The sequence below is a fragment of the Anser cygnoides genome, chromosome 16 (assembly GCF_040182565.1).
Source record: "Anser cygnoides isolate HZ-2024a breed goose chromosome 16, Taihu_goose_T2T_genome, whole genome shotgun sequence".
NCBI lineage: Eukaryota > Metazoa > Chordata > Aves > Anseriformes > Anatidae > Anser > Anser cygnoides.
The window spans coordinates 15,394,815-15,419,666 of NC_089888.1; the positions used below are offsets into that span (position 1 = coordinate 15,394,815).

The window sequence follows — 24,852 nt, forward strand, 5'->3', positions numbered from 1 at the left end:
GTGAGTGATCCTGGCACTGGGGCACTCAGCTGTACCCAGCATTACAGTGTCCAGTACCCCTTTCTTGTTATCTTTTAGCCTCAGCCCGTTCTTACATCACTGCCCTGAACCACCTGCAAAATCCTGCCACCTCACAGCACTACCTGTTGTTACTTTATCACCGTCTCACGCTTATCAGTTATTTCTAGCAATTTCTCATGTCACATGTCACAGTCATTAGTTTTTCCCACCCTGCATTTTGGGTAATTAACATCCCTGTAAGCCTGCAGACAAGACTAGTCCTTTGGCCCCACTTGTCACATGATGCTTCCCAGCTCATGGGTGTAGGCAGCAGAATGGAATATGTTTGTTATCTCTCCAGCTTCTGTTGATGGAATGAGCCCGCTTTTGGTCTGGATCCTGTCCTGGCCTGCAGATCTGAGCAATCTACCTTGCAGATCTGAGCAATCTACTGCAGGTCACTGCATTGAAGGCCAAGTCAAGTCTGCTTTCTGCAAAGGAGATTCAGTTCAGCACCACAGTGTTAGGCAGTGTTACGTACTCACAAGTCTGGAGGCAAGTGCTATTCCATTTTGCCAGCTGTGATTAGTATGATGCTCCCAGCACAGCCATTTGTTTACAGTGCACCTTTGTCTGGTTTTGCCAGGGCTAAATACTGGAATTGAGGCACCTCTGGTGATCATCTCTCCCATACATTTCCCAGTTTGGCCCAGACATCTGCTCTTTCTTTCAAGGAACTGCCAAAAAATAAACTGGGATTCAAAACATGTATGTATCTCAGGTAGGCTGGCTGCTCCCTGAAGGATGGAGGAGCCAGGAGCTAAGCATGGTAAGCTGAGCAAGGCCAAGGCAGGGAATGATACCGATGTCTCATACCCAGGCAAGGCAGATCCAGAGATAGCAGCTGGCTTCAGTGGTGTTTCTGGGCCCATGTGTAGGATGTGTCGGGGTGGTGGCTCCAGGTGAGACTGGACAGGGCCATTAAGGCGTATTAGTGCACTGAGGGCCCCTGCCAAATAATTGTACATGGGACTATCCAGTGTACTGTGCCTCAGTCTGCCATTCACTGATATCCACTTCCCCTCCTCACACCCAGCTCTGGCAGATCCCCTGCTTGCAGCTGCCTCCATGGAGCCCATGTGCTGTCAAACAAGGCTTGAATCAGCCCAGGTGGATGGTACCCACTGTGCCACTGTACTCAGCCTGTAGGGACAGTGATTTTCTTTCAGATTCCTCTTAAAATATGAAGGGGTGCAGTAAAAGAGCACCATGCACCTGGGCACCAACCAGCCCCCTGAGCACGCTGGCCAAGATGATCCTACCATGGCCCTGACCAGCCTTGCCTGGGTCCCCCACCTGCACCCTGCCCGTGGGCACAGGAGCCACATTTAAGCTCAGTCCTGGGGGCTTGGTTGCGTTCTAAGCTGGGGTGTAGGGGTGTTTGTCTCCAGCTGTGCCTCTGGACCTTTCTTCTGGCTGGACCTCAGCTGTGGGTAGCTTGTCTCCGGGACAGACACCTTCTGTGTGTGCTGTAGCTTGTTTCCTGGACCCATCTCCCTTTGTTCCTGACAGGACTCCCCGGAGAGCCCCTCAGTCTCGTTCATTGTTTTCCCCTGTGGCTCATGGGGGCTCTCAGGGGACTTGTTAGCAGTACCTGGCTCTGCCCATTGTGCTCAGAGCCTGTGGGACTGCTGCGGTGGTGAAGTGCTGCCTGCACTGAAGTAACCCTTAGCTCTGTCTGCAGCCGACTTGCTGCTCCCTGCAGCTCCTCATGGACTGATCGCAGTAGAGTTGTCTGGGAAATGGAATAAATAATCCTTCATGTTGCTAATAATTCATCAGTCTTTCTCAGCATTTGATTCCCCATTAATTGTGTTTCCCTACCTATTTTCTTCTCAAGCACCTGTTTCAGATTTGGTCTAGTAATGAATATGACTTTTGCCCACCAACCTTATCTCAGTAGAGCAATGAACTTATTCACACTCTTTTTTCATATAGGCACTTTTTTTTTTTTTTTCATATAAAAACAAGTAGAGTTACATGCCTAGTGGCTGTGCACTTCTTGCACAGGCCCAAATGTAATGCCAGCTCCCAAAAGCAACTTTGTGCCCACCTGGGCTACCAAGACAAGAGGTGGAGGAAGATGAGTGAGCGCAGATCTGTGCAGGTGCTATACTGGGAAATGGTTGGTGCTGCTGCTTAAGTTTTTAGGTACTATGTGAACTAGTCTGGCTGTTGAGCAGAGGAAAGAGGGAAATTTTCCCCCACAAGGCTGTACAACCATCGTGATGGCCCTTCAGCCTAGAAAGTTTTCTTCAGGCTCTGTGACATGGCCAGTCCCCATCTGTGCACATGCTGTGGCATAGCAGTCCACCCTTCCCAGGACCCTGCAAAAGGCAGCAGAATTTGCTTTACCTAAGCTAACACCACCTCCTCCCCATGTGTTTTTTTTTGAGCTGTGCACTTTTACTGCATTTCTCAGAGAAGAGACTGTTCATATTTTCTCCCAGAGAAGACATTAATGAAAAGGACTCCTTTTGGAAATGGCTTACAGAACTATATACTGTTTTGTCGGGGATTTAATGCAGGAATAACCATGTTGCAGGTGTGAGTGCTGGGAAGTAGGGGGCTATCGGGCCATGAAGGCGTTTGGAATTGTGGTTCCTTGATGCCACTGCAACCATTCAGTCTGGTGTCAGCAAAGAGGTGCCCTGTGCTGCTGGCACAGCGTGGCTCTGGGCTGAGGCACAGAGGGAGACGGGGCTCTCAGTTGAAACCTGGATGGGCCAGCTGACTTCAAACCATGAGAATGTGGGTGGTCGTTTATTTCTGAACAAGCACGGTGTAACTACAAACATTTTCAAGTCAGCCTAAATTCTTCAAAAGTCTTTGGCAGAATGTTTTTTCTTGCCAAAACATATAGTGCAGGTCAAAATACTAAAATGGTCTTGAGATGGTATCATATTTTAATTCAATTAATTAATTTTAAAGCATCTTAGAAGAATTAATTGTCCCCTACTGAGTGATAATGCTGCCTTAAGCCAATGTGATCCTCATCTACCACTTGTGCAATGTACACATCTAGTGTAACCAAATGCTTGGAGTGTTTGTTTGAATTCAGAGAAACTTGTATTTAGAAAATAACAACAGCTAATATCTAGTCAGTCTCTGTCAGCCTCTTTTATGCCTAATCCAAGTCAGATTTTCCTATATGCTGATTTTCTTCATCACAGTTAGAGCATCTTCTCTGCATATTTGCATCATTTCTCTCAAAGGAGAGGGTGTCTGCCAGAGATACTGGCTTTAACAAAACAGATTCCCCTTCAAGGAATCTAATTCCACTAGAAGGCTGTGAGTGGTCTGATTCTGCAGGTAGTTCAAAATCTCTACCATTTTTCTTTCAGATAGGTTTTGTGACAGCATGGAAAGAAGCACGTAGCACATGTAGCTGCAGTGCAAGGTTGTAGGAGCCTATTCCATTATTTCTCCCACAGAAGACTCATTTGAATCATGGAAGGCTGTCTTGGATGGTGGATGGCTTGTTTTCACCAGATGCCAGGAAGGGACAGCAGGGATCTGGGAACAGCCTGTGAAGAGCTTGGGGCTGACCTTTAGCAGGCATTTTTGTCTTCTGTTGCAGTAGAAGAAGGGGAACACTGGGGTACAAACGTAACTATGCCATCCCTACATACACATGCCTCATCAGGTTCATTCAAACCCGTGGGGCCAGTGTGTTTTCCCAGGCCTTTGTGCAGAGTGCTGGTGTCTGGATCCAAAGGGCAGAGCTCCCCTGGCAGCAGCAGCTGGAGCCTGCTTGCATGCAGGAGCTGCCTGCAAGCCTGCCTGCTCCTCATGGAGCTCTCCTGATGGCTGCATTTTTCAAGCATCCTGCCAAGCTACGGAAGTCATGATTGCTCATCTTGCCATGGATGGGAAATGAAGAAAGGCTGCACTGTGAGGCCAGAGATAACTGGAGGATGGCAAGCCCCCAGGGTAACAGTAATGCGAGAGGACCTGATGTAAGGATGTGTGTTTCCAAAGCAGTGGACTGCTCAGGTCTGGTAAGCTCACTGTGTGGTGTGCTGGCATTGAAGGGAGCCCTGGGCTTGAGCTTGCTGCTCCAAGAGCTTGTGCAAAAAGCTGCTCTTTCACTCCATGACAGAGAAAGAAGAAAGTGTTAAAGACAGTGCGCTGAGAGCAGGATTATGAAGTTGCTCTCTGCAAAGCTTGTTTCTTTATGTCAAAGCCAAGAGTTCACTTTTGTCTTTCTGGGGCTTTCATAAAAGTGAAAAAGTTGAAAGAAGCGCTCTTATTTCATTGATATGTTGAAAAACACTTTCCACATCATCACTGCACATCCATTGAATTGACTGTTGAGAAGTGTACATGGGTGAACACTGCTTTACGGTAGGAAAAAAGGGCAAAATACGACACCGGCTGCTCTGGTTTTGCAAGGCAGAAAGCTAACCTGGGTGGGCTAGACAGTTTATGGTTGAGGGGTACAGAGCAGTAGTGAAAGGATTATATACCTGCTCAGCAGCTCCACTGAACATGGAAAATACTTCCACTTGTTTTTGGCACAACCACGTCTCTGCCCAAGCCGTGCTCTGTCCCAGGCGCAGCAGCTGGGAGCAAACAGGGATGGTGCTGTGTCTTCCAGCCTAGAAAACAGACAACACCATTTTCTACTATTTCCTCTAGAAACCCATGCTTTTTCTTCTGTAAATGTGTATTTGTTTGGCATTTATTTTCTGTGTTCACTACCTAGTAGGGCTAACGGAAACTAGAGCAATTAATGCTACGTGTGCCTGAAAACATGTCTACGTATCAGCACAAGTAATGGGAAATGTGAGAGTGTAACTGATGAACACTGTTCTTAAATATTTTTTCCTGAAGAACTCTAAGTGGGACAACAACACTGGGGTTATAATAAAGGACAAAATAAAATCTTCACAAGACACTGGAAGTATTGTTTCAAGGTAGAAGAGCAGGCTGAGGGAGTAGCTAAAATATCCAAATTAAAAAAATATATATATGCATATAAGTGAATTGTTATGATTATAGATGTGTATATTATATAAATGATATGACATTGTACATAAAATATGTACAATATATGATATGTTACAATGTTACATTATGATATTCGTTATATGTTATAACACATTACAGGTACATATGTTATCTGTACAATATATAGAACTGATGTGGATATCGAATGAACTGAATGTATAGTCCTGGAAGCAGTTTGGATCGGAGCTTTGAACTGGATCTGTGCTCAATGTGTGCAATAATTAGGCAATTAAAACATAAATGATAGAAGACAGCCAATAAGAAAACGCAAGGTGCGGCATAATTAGGAGCTGATGAAATGCCCATAAAATGGAGCACTGCCTTATATCTGGGCTCCTGACGCTCAGAAGCAGCAGCAGGCCACTCAGTCGCTCGCACACAGCACTGCACCGTCCTTTCTGCCTACCAGAAGCCCGCTGGACAAATCTGGAGTCAAACCAGCCTGGGCAGAAGCAGCCTGGTGCTCACGGGGCTCAGAGCTGGGTTGGAAGTGGGTGGCTGCGGTCAGTGGCTACACAGGGTGGGATGCTGCTCCTAGGTTCTGCAGAGCCAGGTACCAGGAGCGGGCGGTGGGAGAGGCAGGGCCTGGGAGCAGCAGCTGGACGCAGGCGTGAAGATGAATTTCTCCGTGAGGCCTGGGGTCAGGATGACCCCCATATCTGTCTGGGTGCTATCCAAATGCACATAGGTTGATGCTGAGAGAAAACATGAAAGGCTTTCAAGAAGGCAGCTGAAGCCTTTGCATTGCTGTTTACTACAGAACAGTTTAGGGCTATTCCCACACTGCGACTTCTCTTTATGGGGAATGAGTCAGCCACAAAATCTGCTTCAAAATGAAATCAGTAGAAGAAATCTTAAGGCAAATTGCTCATAAGAAGGAATTGCTAGCACCAGATCATATTCACTCCTGAACTGCAGCCTAAGCAAGAAATTAGTCACCTATCTGGTTATGTAACCATAAAACAAAACTTCCTAGATAGGAGAGGAATAGGACATGACAAATTTGTATGTAACACCGTTCTTTAACATGGCTCTGAAGGGATTTGGAGAACTACAGGCTGTTGAGTTTCATGTCTCTAACATGTAGATAAATGGAAACTATAAAAAATAACATAATTTATCAAAATATGGGAAAATATGTAAAATCTCGAAGAGTTGTTGCTGTGATTTAACCCCTGCAAGCAGCTCAGCACCATCCAGCTGCTTGCTCCGTCCCCACACAGTGGGAAGGGGAGAGAACCAGGGAGGTACAAATGTGAGAACTCGTGGGCTGAGATAAAGACATCTCGCTAGGTAAAGCAGAAGCCGCATACACCAGCAAAGCCAAACAAGGAATCACTTGCTGCTTCCTACCGGTAGGCAGGTGTTCAGCCACTCCCAGGAAAGCAGGGCTCACCATGTGTAATGGTGTCTTGGGAAGTCAAACACTAACTCCTCCTGCTTTCCCCCAGCTTTTATTGCTCCCCATGACACCGTATGGCACAGGATGTTCCTTTGGCCATTTGGGCCAGCTGTCCTGGCTGTGTCCCCTGAGCTTCTGGTGCACCCCCAGCCTGCTCACTGGCAGGGCACCATGAGAAGTTGAGAAGTTCTTAGATCTGTGCAAGCACTGCTCTGCAACAACTATAAAATTGGTGTGTTAGCAACACTATTTTCATCAAAAATCCAAAATACAACATCATATGAGCCTCTACAAAGAAAATTAACTCTCTCCTAGCCAAAACAGTAACAGTCATCATGATTTTAGAGGGGGAAACTCTGCTTTGCCAACATAGCAGATGGCCTGGAGGCCCCCACCAGGCCTGTGGGCAGGGGTCTGCCCTGGCCCCATGGGCAGCGCGGGACAGCGAGGCTGGGGCTCAGCTCTGTCCCTTAGTCCCAGCCAAGCCACGTGCACTGGCTTTTGCTAGGGTGATAGGGAGAATCACAAGAGGTTGAGAGGGGTGCAGGGGGTGACATCCTGCAGCGCTCAGTGCCAGGAGGAGCAGCTAACTCCAGGCCAAAGCAATTCAGATGAAATTTGGAAATGAGACATGAATTTTGAAAGGAGCTTTTCAGAGAAGAAAAAAAAAAGAGAGAAAAAAGAAAAAAAGAAAAAAGAAAAAAAAAGAAAAAAGAGAAAAGAAAAAAAGAAAAAAGAGAAAGAAAAAAGAAAAAAAGAAAAAAAAAGAAAAAGAAAAAAAAAGTGGTTTTATTTCCTAGTTACATTCTCAGTTAAGTTTAAGTAATATCTCACCTGAGTCGCTCCAAAAGTGCTGTAAACCACAACAGGACTTCTCTGAGAAAGTAACTTGAAGACTGGAGCTACTATTCCAGTAAGTGGATGGATGACATTTTCTAACACATTTTCTAGCCTTATGTTCAACAAGCCTTTTCTTTTCATCCTTTGATTGCCAATGTCCTTTCTCTGACTATTGCTATTTCTTTGGAAGCTGTGGTTCCAAATATAGATGAAAACTATTTGCTGAGCACTACTGCTTTCTACTTGGTCAGCCAGGACTGTGTTTTGAAAGCATGCCATAAAATCCTTGTTGACCATAGGATAAGAAAACAGCTAGAATGAGCTGGTACTGCAAAACAGTGATTACAACCAGTTTTAAGATCAACTGACAGCTGTGGGCAAAAGGAAATACCCATTCCATATTGACACCAAGCATCTTTTCTATCAGCACATGCGATCTTTTCCAGGAATCCCTTTGGAAATCAGTCTGGCATATGCCTGCTTGTGTGCACATCAACCATTATGTGGATCACTGACTCCTGGATGTGCAACAGTCTTCCGGTTGGACCACTACATTCCACCCCTCGATCCACATTTGGATGAACTTTCTAAAGATGCTGTAATTTGCAGTTCACATCAGAAAGCTTTTTGGCTGCTAGAAAGACTCTTATACGCACAGTGATTAATACAATTAGCAAGACAATAATAGCAACAAGTGAAATGTATATTAGGTGCAAGAATAGGTGTACAACAGCAGTGCCACTAAAGGTAAACTCACAAAAGTTGCTGAACCACCCCTTGATATGACACCCTCACCCACTCAAGATGCACCACCTCCATCCGATTTACAGAAACATAACTGGGCATGGCCTGGTTCACAGATGGATCAGCTCAAAGGATTAAAGGAGGATGGAAGGACAGGGCTGCCCTTGGATGAGACAACCAAAACTCAAGAGATCAAGGGATTAGCTCAACTGGCTGAGCTGCAAACAGCAGTGCTGGCTGCTGATCTGTACTGATGCCTGTGCAGTACGGGCTGGGGCTGCTCTGGAAAGCTGAATGGTGGAAAATTAAAGGAAGGTGCCTGTGCTCAACCACCACAATAATGAGCATCTCATTTCTGAACATGGTATCCAGATCACCTAACATCCAAAAGGAATTAAGCGATTTATTTTTTTTTCATGTTATCCTACCTACATCAGCAACCAAAAACTAAGGATCATTTTCCTTAGATCTGGTTGCTACCTTACTCATTATACTTATTGACTGGCAATTTGACATGAAGTGAAACAACATTGTGAGAAATTTTCTTCTTTCCTATAGTTGTTGTTCTATATACCAAATGACCAATTTATATTTAGTAATAACCATAATGCTTGTTCCCTTACCCCAGGGAACAATTAACAATCATATAATTCAGCTTATGAACACCCTACCTCAAGTGGGCAATGAATCAGATTGCTGGAATTGCTTATACCACTGTCAAACATTGGTTAATACAATAAGACCCCTTGGTGCACGAGAATGCCCCAAAGCACAAGTTCAGCCCAAGTGGGAAAAAGAAGCAATTGTGATTACACTCCGTCTTACAATCAAACCTGACGTCGGTTTCAATGTAAATGCAGCACAGTACAAGCAAATGTAACACAGTACAAGCTTGTGTTGGTTTTGACCTGAAATCCTCATGGGCCTGTAATAATGAGTCAACAATAACAAATTATAGAATTGTAGAAATCACAGAATGGTTTAGGTTGGAAGAGGCCTTAAAGATCATATAATTCCAAGCCCACTTGGAATTAGATGCCAAGCCAGCTCCCACCAGACCAGGCTGCCCAAAGCCCCATCCAGCCTGGCCTTGAACGCTTCCAGGGATGGGGCATCCACAGCTTCTCTGGGCAACCTGTACCACCCTCACCACCTCACAACCTCACCACCCTCAGAGTAAAGAATTTCTTCCTTATATCTAAGGATATCTTCCTTATACCCTCTTTTAGTTTAAAGCCATTACCCTTGTCCTATCCCTACACCCCAACAAAGATTCCCTCCCCAGCTTTCCTGCAGCCCCTTTAGGTCCTGGCAGGCTGCTGTGACGTCTCCCCGGAGCCTTCTCTTCTCCAGGCTGAACAACCCCACCTCCCTCAGCCTGTCTTCGTAGGAGAGGTGCTCCAGCCCCTTGATCATCTTTGTGGCCCTCCTCCGGACTCGTACTAATACTTCCGTGTCCTTCTTGTACTGGAGGCCCCAGAGCTGAACGCAGGCTCCAGGTGAGGTCTCAGAGCAGAGGGGGAGAATCCCCTCCCCTTGCCCTGCTGGCCACGCTGCTTCCGATGCAGCCCAGCATACAGTTGGCTTTCTGGGCTGCAAGCGCACCTTGCCAGCTCATGTTGAGCTTCCCATCATCCAGCATCCCCAGGTCCCTCTCCTCAGAGCTGCTCTCAATCCATTCTCTGCCCAGCCTGTATTGGTGCTTGGGATTGCCCTGACCTAGGTGCAGGACCTTGCACTTGGCCTTGTTGAACATCATGAGGTTCGCACAGGCCCACCTCTCGGGCCTGTCCAGCTCCCTCTGGGTGGCATCCCTTCCCTCCAGCGTGTCGGCTGCACCACAGCTTGGTGTCATCCGCACACGTGCTGAGGGTGCACTTGATTTCACTGTCCTTGTCACTGACAAAGATGTTAAGCAGCACTGGTCCCAACACTGACCCATGTGGAACATCACTTGTCACTGATCTGCACTTGGACATCGAGCCATTGACCGCAACACTTTGAGTGCGACCATCCAGCCAATTCCTTACCGACTGAGTGGTCCATCCGTCAAATCCATTTCTCCACAATTTAAAGACAAGGATGTTGTATGGGACAGTATCAAACACTTTGCACAAGTCCAGATAGATGATGTCGGTTGCTCTTCCCCTATCCACCAAAGTAGTAAACTGTCGTAGAAGGCCACCAGATTTGTCAGGCACGACAAATGATCACCTTTGCTAGTCTAGGACTCTGGATTCTTACATGGAATGTTGTTAATATGAATCATGAATTCTACAACTTCAGCGGTCTTAATTCTACATGTTATATTTTGCAGAGTAACAGTTGGTTAAGTACTAACAGCAAATGAGAAACATGATCCAGGCAACACGTCTGGCTGTTTAGGTCAACACCCATACAGATAATCCTATTAAGCCAAATGTGCTCAATGAAATTCAATTGTCCTACTCATCTGTGGTGTCTACTTTGCTGATATTACAAAAACTAATGTCAAAACTGTTGGCCTACCTCTGATCATAAGATCCTGTGCTACACTAACTACAAAATTTTGTGAAATAATAAAGATTGAATTATAACTACAGCTTAGTGCTGTCCTCATTCTGCCCAGGATCCCTAAAAAGCCTGTCTGTCCCTGTAGGGTTGGGTGACAGCTGCCTGGAACTTGGCGTGGGAACCAGGGGCATCCTTGAGGGTTGCAGGCAGCACACTTGAAGTGCAGCTGAAAACCTGAGAACACGATGCATCCTGAAGGTACATTGATAAGAGCAAAACAAGAAAGAACACCAAAGAGGGGCAGACTGGGTGGGGGACAGTCAGTGCTGGTGAAAGGGGCTGCAGGCAAAACTTATGCCCCAGCACTTCTGGAATATAAATGAGCAAAGAGGAAAGGGCAAAGATGTGATTTGAGCATTCTTTGAGTGCTCCTTTGCACCTACCCCTTTGCTCATTTATACTCACCTTGTAGGTAAAGCACTGGTTTGCCATCAGCCTGCTCCCTGTGCATCCCTGCCAGGAACATCTCACTCTGAGTAATCTTCCTCTGTGGCTTTCCCACTCGCAGTGCCCTGAGGCTCCTTTGCTTCCCTCCAGACCCACAGCTTGCCGCAGTGGTAAGATAACATCACCACTGCTCTCCTCCATGCAGCCCCAGCTGGGAGGTTAGTGGTGCCTTCAAAGCAAATGGGGCACCTGCTAATATCAATTTATTCATGCCAAGGGGCTTGCAAAGTTGTGTGAGCACATGCTTTGCTGTGCAGTGAGCTCCCCTAAGCATGGACAAGCCTCAGCTGATTTTTCTTCTGTATTTTTCTTTATTTTTCTCAGGTTGCCATCCCAATCAAAAGACAAGGGATGTTGCGATTGTATGGCTCTCAGCGAGAGACAGCTCTGAAATACATTAACATTATACATTATACATCTGTTCAAGCAGACATCACCTCCCCAAGGTCCCACAGTCACAACAGCCACCATGCCAGCTTTTGCCAGTATGTCCCTGCCAAATTTACCTGAGAACTGGGATGTGCGGGGGTGCCCCAGTGGGCCCCTTTCCTATGTTAATCACTAACGGCCAGGCAGCAATACTGTCGCTGAATTTACCCCCAAAGACCTCTGTCCCCTCCTCAGCAATTGAATCGCAGAGGCCCTCATCCCAGCACTCACTCCTTCAGTGAGTGTCTCAGTTCTCAGCAGCTTTCCTTGCAGCGGCTCCATGCCCTGCTGCCCTCCAGGCCTGCTATTCACTGCTGGGATCCTGCCTACAACACCAAATGTAAAGTCCAGGGGCTATTGCTTATTATGGATCCCCTGAGAAAGGCACTCAGAGTCTGCAAGGTGTCGATTAGAATACCATTAAATTAAAACACCTGGAGATAACATGAGAAAGGAAAAAAAAGAATAATCTTACATTCCTTCAGATGCTGAAAACCTCAAGTTGTGCAGCATAGAATCACAGAATCATAGAATCATAGAATATTCTGAGTTGGAAGGGACCCGTAAGGATCATCGAGTCCAACTCCTGGCACCACACAGGTCTACCCAAAATTTTAGACCATGTGACTAAGTGCAGTGTCCAAATGCTTCTTAAACTCCAACAGGCTTGGTGCAGTGACTCCTTCCCTGGTGAGCCTGTTCCAGTGTGTGACCACCCTCTCAGTGAAGAACCTCTTCCTGATGTGTAGCCTAAACCTCCCCTGCCTCAGCTTGACACCATTCCCTCGGGTCCTATCACTGGTCACTAAAGAGAAGAGATCGGCGCCTGCCCCTCCACTCCCCCTCGTGAGGAAGCTGTAGACCGCGATGAGGTCTCCCCTCAGCCTCCTCTTTTCCAGGCTGAACAGGCCAAGTGACCTCAGCCACTCCTCATACATCTTCCCCTCTAGGCCCTTCACCATCTTCATGGCCCTCCTCTGGACACTCTCCAACAGTTTCACGCCCTTTTTGTACTGCGGTGCCCAGCACTGCACACAGTACTCGAGGTGAGGCCGCACCAGCGCAGAGCAGAGCGGGACAATCACTTCCCTCGACCGACTAGCAATGCCGTGCTTGATGCACCCCAGGATACGGTTGGCCCTCCTGGCTGCCAGGGCACACTGCTGGCTCATATTCAACTTGGTGTCAACCACAGCCCCCAGATCCCTCTCTGCGGGGCTGCTCTCCAGCGTCTCGTCACCCAGTCTGTACGTACAGCCAGGGTTGCCCCGTCCCAGGTGCAGGACCTGGCACTTGCTTTCGTTAAACTTCATGCGGTTGGTGATCGCCCAGCTCTCCAATCTGTCCAGATCTCTCTGCAAGGCCTTTCCACCCTCAGCAGCATCACATGGACCTCGAGACAGTACGTGGCAGGGTGCTCAGGTTCTGCCTGAGGAGGGGTTCACCAGCACTGTGGTCTTTAGGGTTGCTATGGGGTTTTCCCAGGAGAACACAGCTGCATCCATCATTCCTGCAACTGAGCTAAAGGATGTTTAGTGAAAACATGCTACTGCACTTCACAATAACAACAAGGACACACTGGTGGTGTCATCACCGGGTGCCCAGTGGGAGCTGCCTTCATGTGACCCTGGTGCAATTAGCTGGGAAGTTCCTCCTACACCTGCACTGACCCTTTGATGGGCAATGGTCATCCGGTCAGCATCACTACAGGCACCCAGGATGGAGATATTCCCAAGTGCTCCAACAACAGTCCCACCGTGCCTGCACTGTTTTTGGCTGTGATAGAGTTAATTTTCTTCACAGGAGCTCCTGTGGTGCTGTGGTCTGGATTTGTGATGAAACCAGTGTTGATAATGCATAGATGTAGCTGTTGCTGAACAGTGCTTACACAGAGTCAAGGTCTTTGCTGTTTCTCATGCCGTCTTGCTAGCGAGCATGCTGGGGGTGCACAGTGTTCTTCTTGCTGGGAGGGGACACAGCCAGGACAGCTGGCTCCAGCCGACCCATATTCCAGATCATGCGATGCCGTGTTCAGCATGAAAACCGGTGGGGAAGTTTTGCAGGGCTGCCAGTGCTTGGAGACTGGCTGGGCATTGGCCAGCCAGTGGTGTGCAATTGCATTTTGCATCATGTGTTTTTTCTTTCTTTTTGTTTGTTTTGCTTTGTTTTATTTCCTCTTTTTACTTATTGTACTGTCTATATCTCACCCCTTGAGTTTTCTAGCTTTTGCCTTTCTAATTCTCTTCCCCCTTCCCATGGAGGGGGAAGCGAGTGAGTGCCTGCGTGGGACTCACCTGCCCACCAGGGTTAACACACAGCAGGGTTAACTCATGCTTTTGCTTTGGAGAGTGAATCTGAATCCTGCATCTATACAGACAGAGACTTGCTAGCCGGGAAAGAAAAGAAAGCAATGGTAACTTTTTTTGCACACTAATAGGGATAACATGAAAACAGTAAAGTGCATGAATCCTGCAGTAAGAGGCAGAAAATCCAAACATGGCAAACTGCACTGACCTGGAGAGCTAAAGCAGAGGGAGCAGCACACAGCCCAAAGACATTATCAGTCCTTTGGAAAACATGTGTTGAGTGCAAGAGAAGAGAACAGAAAGGCACCTTGCCAGGGGCTGCTGTGGATAAATTCTGAGTTCTCCTTTCTCCACTGCTGTCAAGCGTAGTGCAGGGGAATGGCAGGAGCGTTTGCGCATCTGGTGGAGCAGGCGGGGGGGCAAGAGAAAGAAGGGCTCAGCAAGCAGAGAGTTTGTGACTGCCTTCTGGGATGGGGGCAGCGATCCAGCAGCCAGGTCGGCATGCTGGGTTTGGTTGTGCAGTGTCCCTGCATGGGCCGTTTGGTTCTGCGTCCCGCTGCTGGGGCATCAGACCCGGCCTCCCCAGCCCCTGCTGCGTGTACTGGTGCAGCAGCCCTCCAGAGCGCTGCTTTTTTGCACCAAATACCGGAGAATCATGCTCCTGTGAAGGACTGCACCCCTTGGGGGTGGAACAAATGGGTGGTACGGAGGCTTACGGTGAAAGCACCGAACAGATCTTCGCTGCGAAAGCTCTCGCCGCTCCCTGTCAGGCAGCCACTCGTGCACGGAAGCACACGGGACAGAGCTCTTGCCGCAGGACAGCGGGCACATTTCGCGTCGTGACAAATGCCGTTCCTTCAGCAGGAGGCGACGGAAGGGCTTAAAAATCTGTCGGCAGGCTGCGGGGTGGTTTGGCTGGCACTTCCCTGCCGCGCCGAACGAGGAGCAGCGCGGGTAGCCGGGTGCTACGGGCAGGAGGTGCCTGCGGGCAGCGGCTGCGGGGCGGGCCGCTGCGGGTTGCGTGCGGAGCAGGGCCGAGCTCCCAGCGCTGCCGCCCCGCGGGGCCCCGTGCTGCGGGGACGGGCCCCGGGCCGAGCCCGCCGCCGCCGCCAGCCCGAGGCACGGGGCCCGGGGCACCTCTCCCGGCGGTCTCGGGGCGGGCGGCCGCCGGCGCTGCCCCTTTAAGAGGAAGAGGGCGGTGGAGGCGCCGCCGCGCTGGACTGCGCAGGCGCGCAGCGCTTCCCCGCGACTTATTCGGCGCTGCCCGCGCGCTGGGGTGGGGCGCTGCGGGGCGGGGGGGCCGCGCGCGTGCGCGCTGCGGCGGGGCCCGGCCGTTCGCCGTGCGCTTTGTGGCGCTGCCGGAAGCGGCCGCGGGGAGCGGAGCGCAGCTGCGGCGCGGCGGTGTCTGCCCTGGGTCGCCTCGGCCGCCGCGGGCACCATGGAGCCCGCGGCCTGAGGGCGCAGCGGCCGGCCCCGCGCAGGCCCGACATGCCCGCCGGGCCCCTCGGCGCAGGTGAGGCGGCCCCGGGCCCTCCCGCGGCGGCGCTGCCCGCGCCCGGCTGCTTCCCCTCCCTCCCCCCCACCCCGCGCCGGGGCCTGTGGTGGCGGCGGCGGCTCCGGAGGCGGCGCCGAGCTCCCGGTGGCCGCGGGGCTCCCGGCGGCTCCGCCACGGGCGCGGGCCTGGGCGCGGCGGGAGGGGACGGGCGGCGGAGCCCCCGCGGCCCTGGCCCTTGCCCCGGCGGCCGGCCGAGGGCGGCGTTCCGGCCCCGGGAAGGGCCGAGCGGGGCCGGGCGGGTTGGGGGGGGAGCTCCGGTCCCGCGGGGGGGGAGAAGTTTTGTGTCTCGGGTTTTACCCGGGCCTCCCGCAGGTAGCGCGGGGGGTTGGGGGGGGCCCGGTGCGGTCCCCGCGAGCTGTGTGCTGGCTGTGTTTCCCCTCAGTTACCTCGCGTCTCCTCCGGTGCTCAGGGCCGGTGGGCAGGGGATCAGGATCAGGTTGGTCTTTAGGAGGAGGTGAGCAGCCGCTAAAGCCCGGCAGCAGGCTCACGGCCCCGGCTAAGGGGAGCATCGGCTTTGGGAAGCCCCTTCCTCGCTGTGCCCTCGCGGTTGGTAGGGCTGCCCAAGGAACTGCACCGGGGAAGAAGCCCAAATGTGAAATAAAGCACTGAATGAAAACTGTTCTGGGGCTGGGTCAAGGAAATACACTTCTGCGGAAGAGTTCCCTAAGCAGTTTGTGGCACCAGTGAGGGCTGTGAGAACTCCTTAAATTCTCAGATGGCCTACCTGAGAGACTGCTTTCTCACCCCAGCTCTTACAGATGGGGTGATAACATGAAGCAAATCAGTAGCAATGTCTGAGTAATGAACCTTGACAGCAGATTAAAATAGCCAAAAGTCACCAAACTGACTGATGGTTTTGCTTTCTTATGGCTTCGTTAATCTGCAGATGTGACAGTACCCAGGATTTAGGCAACCTTCTTCACCCCAGGTGCCTGGGCTTCCTGCTTTGGCAGGGCTGTGTCCAGGGGTGTTGCCAGGAACCACAGTGGTAAAGGGAGCTCAGACCCTAATGAGCAGGGAGTCCAGGGGGAGATGAGTCTCTAGCTCTGGGGTTTAAACAGTGCCTTATGTCTGAAACCCTGTCTTTCCTGGCTTAGCTTCGTGTACTGACTTCTGCTGCAGCTAGGTGAGAAAGCTGGACAAATTCACCTTCCCTGGGCCAGGGGAGCATCACAGCTCCACTCTTCTGCTCAGCAGCACTGTGGCTGAATGGCTCACCTGGCCTGGGGGTGGAGGACACAAGCTCCTGTTCTTTCTCTGCTTGATCGCTTCATGCTTTGAATGTAGATTTTTCATTTAACAGTAATCCTGACAGGTATCTCAGTTTATTCTTTAACAAAGTGCCAGCTTCACACACACACAAAAAAAGGCTTTCAGCAGAGGAGGGCCTGTAGGGTTTGAGTTTCTCAGGGGGGCCTTTTGTCGGTTTTGCCTGCTGGCCGCTCTGTGCGGTGTCTGTTAGTGCAGTGTGCGCTGGGCACGCAGCATACCTACCTACTGGGTGGGCTCCAAAGGCGAGCTACCCAGAGGAGCATGCACTTCTGCAGTCCCGGGGGACTTGCTGTGAGAGTGGTGCTGAGTTTTCATCTTGCCAAGTCCTGGACTGCTCTCTGTACCCTCCAGCAGAAACTTGGAGGGCAGAGGGGCAGCAGTGTCAACTTGGGGCGAGGGGGGACCCTGTTTGCCATGAAATACTTGTGTAGTGTATTTAATATCCCAGAACTTTATGGTGTAGTCCCTCTGTATTGCTGTTTGTTTGTGTTAGGCTCTGCCCTCTTCAGCGAGGTCTTGCTTGGGTATCTCTGCTGATGGTCTTTGCTTCTACTCTATTAATAGTATTCCTCCCATTGAATTTTCAGCCCAGGCTCTGCCTTTTTGGTTCTGATGAAACCAGGAAGCTTCCATTTTGGGGGGATAGTTTGTCCTTATGCTCCAAGCCCTTTTGTGTTTGTTGTAGGCAAACATCTTTTACATCTGAAGTTGCTGAGCGTGAAGGGCTAAATGCACCCTGCACCCCCTCTGAGGAGCTGTTTCCTACACAAATGTTGGTTCTTTACCCTCGCCCTGCACACACTCCGAAAACTCGACTGCTGCTCAGGGCTCTAGGATGTTCCTTTGACGTAATTGCAGAATGGGGGTCTGTTATTTAGATGGTTAATTCTCACCAATCTTACTGATCCAGGAGTTTAAATATTTTGGCTGCAGCTATTCATCTGAAGGCTTTAGGGACTAGAAATAAAACTGAAATATCTTTTTTTTTTATTTTTAGTTTTATGAGCTTGTTAGTAACTCATGTTTGCCAGCTTCTGGAGTTTTTATGAGTTGAGGATCTTTGGTCTTAAATGCTGAAACCGCCTTTTTTGGTGGTTTATATGACAATAGCTATGAAAATTCCTAAGTTGAAATGGCTCTGGAGGTAATATATTCAAATTATTTAGTATTTTAAGGAATACTGGAAGTACATTCAGTTTTGTAGTACACATATTTTAACTCTGTAGCTGTTCCACTACTGTTAATGCTAGAAATTTCTTTCCAAATCTGTGTCTCTGTAAAGATCTGAGGTTATTTTATTTATTGCAGCCTCCAGGAACATAAATGAGTTCAGTTTCCAAACTTGTGTGTAAAGCTGCTTGGTGAATTTCATAGTTCTGCTTATTTTTCTTCCTCTCCCTAATTAGGTAGTCTGTAACCCTGAAAGTCTTCAGTGATTTTGTACCTATGTCGGTATGGAATTTGAATATTCTCCTAGATTTCACGTGGCTGATGTTACCTGAGCCACTCAGTACTATTTTTGAAACTGAAATGCAATACATTGCAAAAACAGGAATTAAAATCAAGGTACTCTGGTTGTGTGGAGTGAAAATTGTGTTTTTTTCAAAGTTGTCTAGATGTTTAAGTAATCTGATAAACACATCCTCTTTGGAGGGAGTGGTCGTCTTCCTGTGAAGCATTAGGTACCTTCTGTATGGAGCTTTTTCAGCAAGTTACAGGGCTGCCGGAGTGTTCTGTTTTTGCAGGTTCAACATGAAAACAGATGTAATGGTGAAGACTTACTGGCATTTTTCAACTTAGGTCCAGTTTCAAGAAGCCGAACTGTAGATGGCTTTAGCTATACCACGGTCCTAACAGATGATGACAGTTTCTAATTCCAATGGCAGTTAGTGGGATCTAAAATGAAAAGCAACTTTTAGTCCTTGCAAATAAATGTAGGAGGCACGTCAATAGCATTAGGAAATCCTGCCTTAAAAGGATTTTACATCTGAGATAGTTCCTTGGTTCATTGTTCCTCGTATATTGATAAGTATAGCAGAAAATTGTTTTATGGCAAGACCAAAGGAAGCCTTTAATATTGATAGAATTCACTCTTGAGCATTAAATTTGTGTTGGCAGTCAGGCAGGAGGCTGGGTGTATGTGGCACCAGGGGTTTTGGTTACCCCTGTGCTGCTGCCAAACATCGTACACGTGATGTGGCATATCCCAAATCTGTTACAGACGCTCCATCTCGCAGAATTTGGGAAGGTTAGCCACAGGAGCTGTACATCTTTTGCTTTGGCGTGGCTGGGAGCTGCACGTGAAGGGATGTGGTCGCATTACCTCGTGTCAGTACAATGAGGATTACTCAAAATGCTTCAGAATTTGTGACTCCCTGTCCTATGATTTACTTTCGTCTTCTGTAGAGGGGCTGCCTACAATTTCCTTGTGCTGTGCAACACTTCCATGCTTCTGGGAACCCTGTGCTAGTTTAAGGGCAGGCAGGGCGGGCATGCTGGCACTTATCGGCAGGCTGATAAGTTCCTGCCAGGCGGGAGCTGCTAGCTCCTTCAGCTGACACATGCTGGTGGAAACCATGTGCTGCTAGCAGCTGAAATCAGTTTATTTAAATCAACACTCTGGCTCTCAAATGGTGTTACCTGCTCCTATAATGGACTCCTGTTTCAAATGGGGAGTGCATTTGCACTTGCCTTTGGAGCAGCCAAGCTGGGGGAAGGGAGGCCCACGGCGCTGGTGGAGGCTCTCTGCAGGCTATGGGGGAAGGCAAGAGCGTGTGGGGTGGGTGCAGTTCCACTTCTACCCCTCGTTCTTTCCCTCCCAGCACAAGCTGGAGACTAAGGCGGTGTTCAGGTAGGACTGGAGGGAAGATGAAGAGGAAGCCCATTGGGTATAGGATCTGAAGAAAGGGAAAAGATAGCAACAGGGAAACCTACCTAAAGAAGTTAACCAGTGAGTGAAGCCATTACTAAGGATGATGGTTGTAACTGGGATTGTGGATCCTCTTCCCTCTTTGGTGGTTTTGATGTTGTTGTGACTTCTCAGTGTCCCAAGAGCTAGTGTCTTGGAAGTGTTTTCATCTAAGCTGAAGCATCATGACGGTGGTGGGACGGCCGTTCCCCTGCCATTGCTCACAGAGGAGGAAAATGCCCAAAGGATGCTGAGGATATGCTTCCTGCGGGCTGCACCTGCTCTGAGTAAACTGCTGTCAGGTGAGCATGTGTGGTTGCTGCCTCAAACCAGGAAGGACACAGTTTGGAAAACCAAGACCTTGCTGCCTTGCCTTGCCTCTTCCCGAGAAGGGAGTTAGCAGGCTTTTTGCGCAGGTTTTTAGGTGTAAGTCAGGATTCGGGGAGTGAGTTCAGTTGGCAGACCTGTTTAAATGGTGGCTTGTTTCTAGGAAGGTGCATTTCCAGGCCTGCCTTCTTGTTTGGTTTTGGGCCAAGAAACGTGTAATGGAGGCATTCAAAACATTCCCTGTGTAACTAACTAGTTGCCAAAGTGCGCCAGCTAAGTATAGCTGGCAAGCAGTCCTCAGAGCGCTGCTCATCACAGCTTGAGCTGATCCGAGCTGTGGCATGCTTCTGCCTTCCCTCCTGTGCCAGCCCTGCTCTCCTTGTTTTCTGTTGTTCAGGTGGTCAGCCGGCACAAGTAACTGATGCCAGAGCTGGTGTGCGAGGGGGGGAGAGGGAGATAGTGCTGTCCCAGTTCTGATGGCTTAGGCGACTGCGGTACCACCTGCTGAAACAGCAACTCTAAGTTACCTGGAGTAGGTATGAAAACCTGCTCTTGCCACCTCTCCTGGATGTGTGTTCTCCTGGCTCCTCTGTGTGGTACAGATCCTTGTCTAACCAGAGTGAGATCAGATCTTGATCTGGCTTAAAAACTGTCCCAGCAGACAGGAAACTTGTGCTGGCTTAGCTTTCCTACCGCGCTGATGAGCCAATCTCTTAGAGCTGCCTGCTGAGGCTGGACCGCAGCCTGTGGCTAGCTGCTGGGCTCGTCACATACTGTGCTGCCCGGAGCGGCGTTCTGAAAAACAAATCGGTGGGGTGTGTGTGCTGGTGCTGCAGCATGGCCCGCTGCTCTCAAGGCAGAAAGGCTTTTTTTTTTTAATGCTGAACGACTTGAAGTCAAGTGCATTGACTTTACAGGGGTTAGAAATGCAATAGTAGTCTATATTGCAAGTATGACAGATTTGGTAGCAATGTGTGAAGTTAAAGTGAAACTATGAAGTGAGACTGGATTTGAAGTAGTGATCCAGGAAGGCTCAGTCAGGCCTTACATCGCTTCAGGGTAAATGCACTTTTCATTATCAGTTACTCAAAACTGACGGCTGAAAGTTTTGATTATTGCATGCTCTAGGATTGAATGTATAAAAAAAAAAAAGTCCGAATTTTGTCTTCCAAGATGAGTAAGACTTTCTTGTCAGTTTCCTGGTATGTATTTCTAAGTGCTGTTCACCTGAAGAAGGGCATAAGGTATGAATGGGAACCATTGCTTATATGAATTAAATACATACATACGGAGTGATTCTCTGTTTAGCCAAGGAAGTCCTGTAAGCAGGAATACCTTTTCTGCAGGGTTGCCACTAGCTGAAGATGTAAGGTGAAGCTGCTGCTTCTTAAGATTTTAGTGTCTTGAATGGGCAACTAGTTCCTAACTGAAACTTTGGGGGGGGGGAAAAATGGTTTAAAAAAAATAAAATCTCAGCTACCTTAAAAACATTAAGGTTATATAACAGCTGTTAGAATCTCTTACGGGTCTTCAAATTCATTAACCTTGAATTTACAGTAGCAAACAACTTCAGTGTTGGTAACTGTTTTCATAGGTATTTCTACTGATTGTCTTTCTTGCCTCCTCCCCACAGGTATTATTTGGTTTGTAGCATAGAGGCACTATGTACTCGGAGTGGAGATCTTTGCATCTTGTCATTCAAAATGATCAGGGTAATACCAGTGTACTTCACAGCTATCCTGAAAATGTGGGGAGAGAAGTGGCAAATGCAGTGGTGCGTCCTCTTGGGCAAGCTTTAATTACATCATCAGTTGGAAGTGAAAGTTTACTAAAAACAGACAAAGAAGTAAGTGCATTTCCTTGGATATCGTAATTTTTCTCATGCTAGAGTGGTCATTTAAATAAATTATTTTCTATAGCCTCTTTTTCTTTAGTAGTCCAAGTTTTTTGAAATGTACTGTATTTTTAGGTTAGTAATCTACATCATGTTTGTGTTAGCAGCCAGTTCACAGCAACAGTGCACTTCGTGACCTAGTAGTGAGCGATGTGTGGTGTTGGTGTTTATCTGAGCTGCTATACCAGGAAGTTCAGGCTAAAGAAGCAGGGTGTGGAATTTGAATTTAGTGCTTAACACATTAAAGCCTTTGTGGAGTTACCTTTGTCATTGTTGAAGCAACTGTGTGACTTTTTTTTTTTTAAGTCTTGGTATAGCATATGTATTTATGTACTAGAATTTGAAAGTCTTCTGTTACATCACCTTGTAGTTGTCCAGCTTGTTGTGTGTTCTGAAGGGTTCTCTAGGCTGTTTAGACTAAAGACTTTCTTTGTAAAGTCATGATACCATATGAAAACACTAAGTCATTAATTCATGTCTACGTCAGATAGAAATGCCTGTACTGCATAACTATGGTTACATTGTTCCATTAGAGTCAATGTGCACTGATCGTTGTTTACTTGCCCAAACTTACTTTTAACAACTTTGTTTTGTGTTTGCATAGGTAAAATGGACTATGGAGGTAGTTTGTTATGGACTGACCCTCCCTCTGGATGGCGATACTGTGAAATACTGTGTCGACGTATATACAGATTGGATCATGGCTCTTGTATTACCTAAGGACTCCATTCCTTTACCAGTTATTAAGGAACCAAACCTTTATGTTCAAAGCATTCTCAAACATCTTCAAAATCTCTTTGTACCGAGGTGAGTGTCAGGCTGGTAGTGTTTGGGGTGGGAGAGAGGCACAGGAATTTGGACCCATAGTAAGCAGGTAACCTCTGTCAGAAAAGCCTGATGAGCCATGCGGACTCCTGATTAATGTAAGATTGCTATTGTCACAAAGTTACAAGGAAGATGTCACTCCGTACATGTCTTATGGTTGCTGCTGTGTTTAGGTAGTTATGGATTGTTCATAGACTCAAATGTTTGCTGTTCTGAGAACTTCATGAACAATCTCTATTACGTGAATGGAGGGGGAAAAAGATTAAATAGCATCACTGTGACCATGTGTAAGTATCATGTAAAAACTGAGATAATGAAGAGCACATCATGATAATCCCATGCCATCAGAAGCATATCAGAAGTGTGGTCACCTTGTAGTTAGTAACTTCTCAATGCCTACAACTTGCTGCCTGTTGAATGAGCAAAACTATGTTGACCATCTTTCACTGGTATTTTTCAAAGAACCCGGCAGAAGAGTGCTTGCTACCTGACAACCTGATGTTACACTAAACATGCTTAGATGATAATGTTGATACTCTTGCTTCTAGCTTTTAGACAAAAAGTTATGCTACCTTGGGTGCCCTCAACATCATATTTGGTGTATAGTTTATTTCAAATGTACCTGGTGATGTTGAACATGTTGGATAAAGAAGATGTTATAACAGTGCCCTGTGAAACAGTACTTAAATGCTTGTTGTCCGAAATTACTTCACGTTTAGTACTGGTTTGTAAGTACCAGAGCATCTACTTTACAGAAGTATTAATGCTATATCACTGCAAGTGGCTTCAAAATGTTCTTCTGTGCTTGGATTACTTGATCTGAAGGTTGTGTTAATAAAGGGCTTTGAATAGTAATTCATGCAACTTGAGATGAGAAGGTCACTGCTATTTGTTGATTGTCTCAAATTCTACAACCTAACCGAAATTTTCATTGCTCTTAACTTGCAGTGGAAAATGACATTTTAATTCCCGTTAACGGAAGATCAGGGAACAAATTTGAGGAAACAATTCTTCAGATTAGACTTCAGCATAAAGCTGTCTCTAGCTATTGGCAGTTTCTTGGTCATTGTGTTGGAGATGCCAAGGAAAGGCAGATGAACCCAGCCACTTCCTTCCTAGTCTGTTGGCCATTAGCCTAGGCCTGGCTGATGCCTTGACTAGGCTTAGCTGGGTTTTTTCATGGGACTTTGATCATGAGAATAAAGTCAGAATTCAGTATACAGTAGCCTGCCCTGAGACGAAAACAAGAACGTGTGGCCAAGAAGAACAGAAATAGCGATACCTCCTTGCTGCTGTCTTTCCACCTTCAGTTTCAAGCCTCAGCACTGAATGCATTTCTGCCTGAGTCTCAAATATTTTACAGCTAATATGATTATTTTCAGATGACTAAGTATCTTTATGGACCTAACTATTGAAGACAATCGCATCTTTGTGGCTTTTTGTTACACTGCTGATTCCTTTATCTGAGGTCTTAAATTTTCTGTATGGTACGAGTCTCAAGTCATTGTTTTTCAATAAAGGAGTGTGAAGGCCCAGAAAAGTGGTATACGGATTAAATTTACTTTCCTTTAAATTTTTTTTAGCTGCAAGGAAAATGGAAAAGAACTCTTAAAAATCTCCGCTGGATATGAATAATCTTAAAAGCCCTTTTATGGTGTGTGTCAGTTCTTTGGGCTCAGTCTCATGTAACTCCTTACATGCCTGATAACATACCAATGAGGTACTGATGCATGATGAGGCTGAAAATTTTTGTTTCTTAAGAAGTCACTTGATGCAGACACGAGGTATGCTTTCATTTCAAGCACTAGGTCATCATAACTAAAAATAATGAATATTTTACAATACAGTAATGGTATCAAGAGGTCACTTGGCTACCTACCAGTATAAAGCTGCAGTACAATGAAGTCTAAACATGGAGGTAGAAGTTCCAGATAGTCTCCAGTGAAAGCAGAGCTCTTTCAAAAGTTACATCTACATGTCTAGAATGTCAAAAACACTGGCCACTGATAAATGTGAAAATTGTTAAAGAAAGTCTGTCCTGCTAGATTTAATACAGCTCTCTAACAGATACAGAATGAAGTATGCTCTCTGGGAATCCTTATTCTCTCGGCACAGTGGAGAATGCACTCTTCCCGTGCCCACTAAGTAGTTCTTACTGTGATCCCTTGCCTTGCTGGGAATCCTTATTCCCTCGGCACAGTGGAGAATGCACTCTTCCCGTGCCCACTAAGTAGTTCTTACTGTGATCCCTTGCCTTGCTTTGCACCAGAGGCCTTG

The 24,852-nt window shown here is 47.6% G+C and overlaps 1 protein-coding gene across 4 annotated transcripts in view; it reads left to right on the top strand.

Annotated features, from left to right (window-relative positions):
- Positions 1-15,147: 15,147 nt before the first annotated feature.
- Positions 15,148-24,852, top strand: part of RALGAPB (Ral GTPase activating protein non-catalytic subunit beta) — a 67,354-nt gene continuing 57,649 nt past the window's right edge. For 3 of the 4 annotated variants that reach the window (XM_066978321.1, XM_066978322.1, XM_066978324.1), the window contains exons 1-3: positions 15,148-15,307; positions 21,490-21,702; positions 22,355-22,557. In XM_066978321.1, coding sequence (XP_066834422.1) covers positions 21,520-21,702; positions 22,355-22,557 — 386 coding nt within the window. In that variant the 5' untranslated portion in view covers positions 15,148-15,307; positions 21,490-21,519. The remainder of the gene's footprint in view (positions 15,308-21,489; positions 21,703-22,354; positions 22,558-24,852) is intronic. The other variant, XM_066978323.1, reaches the window with a different exon arrangement.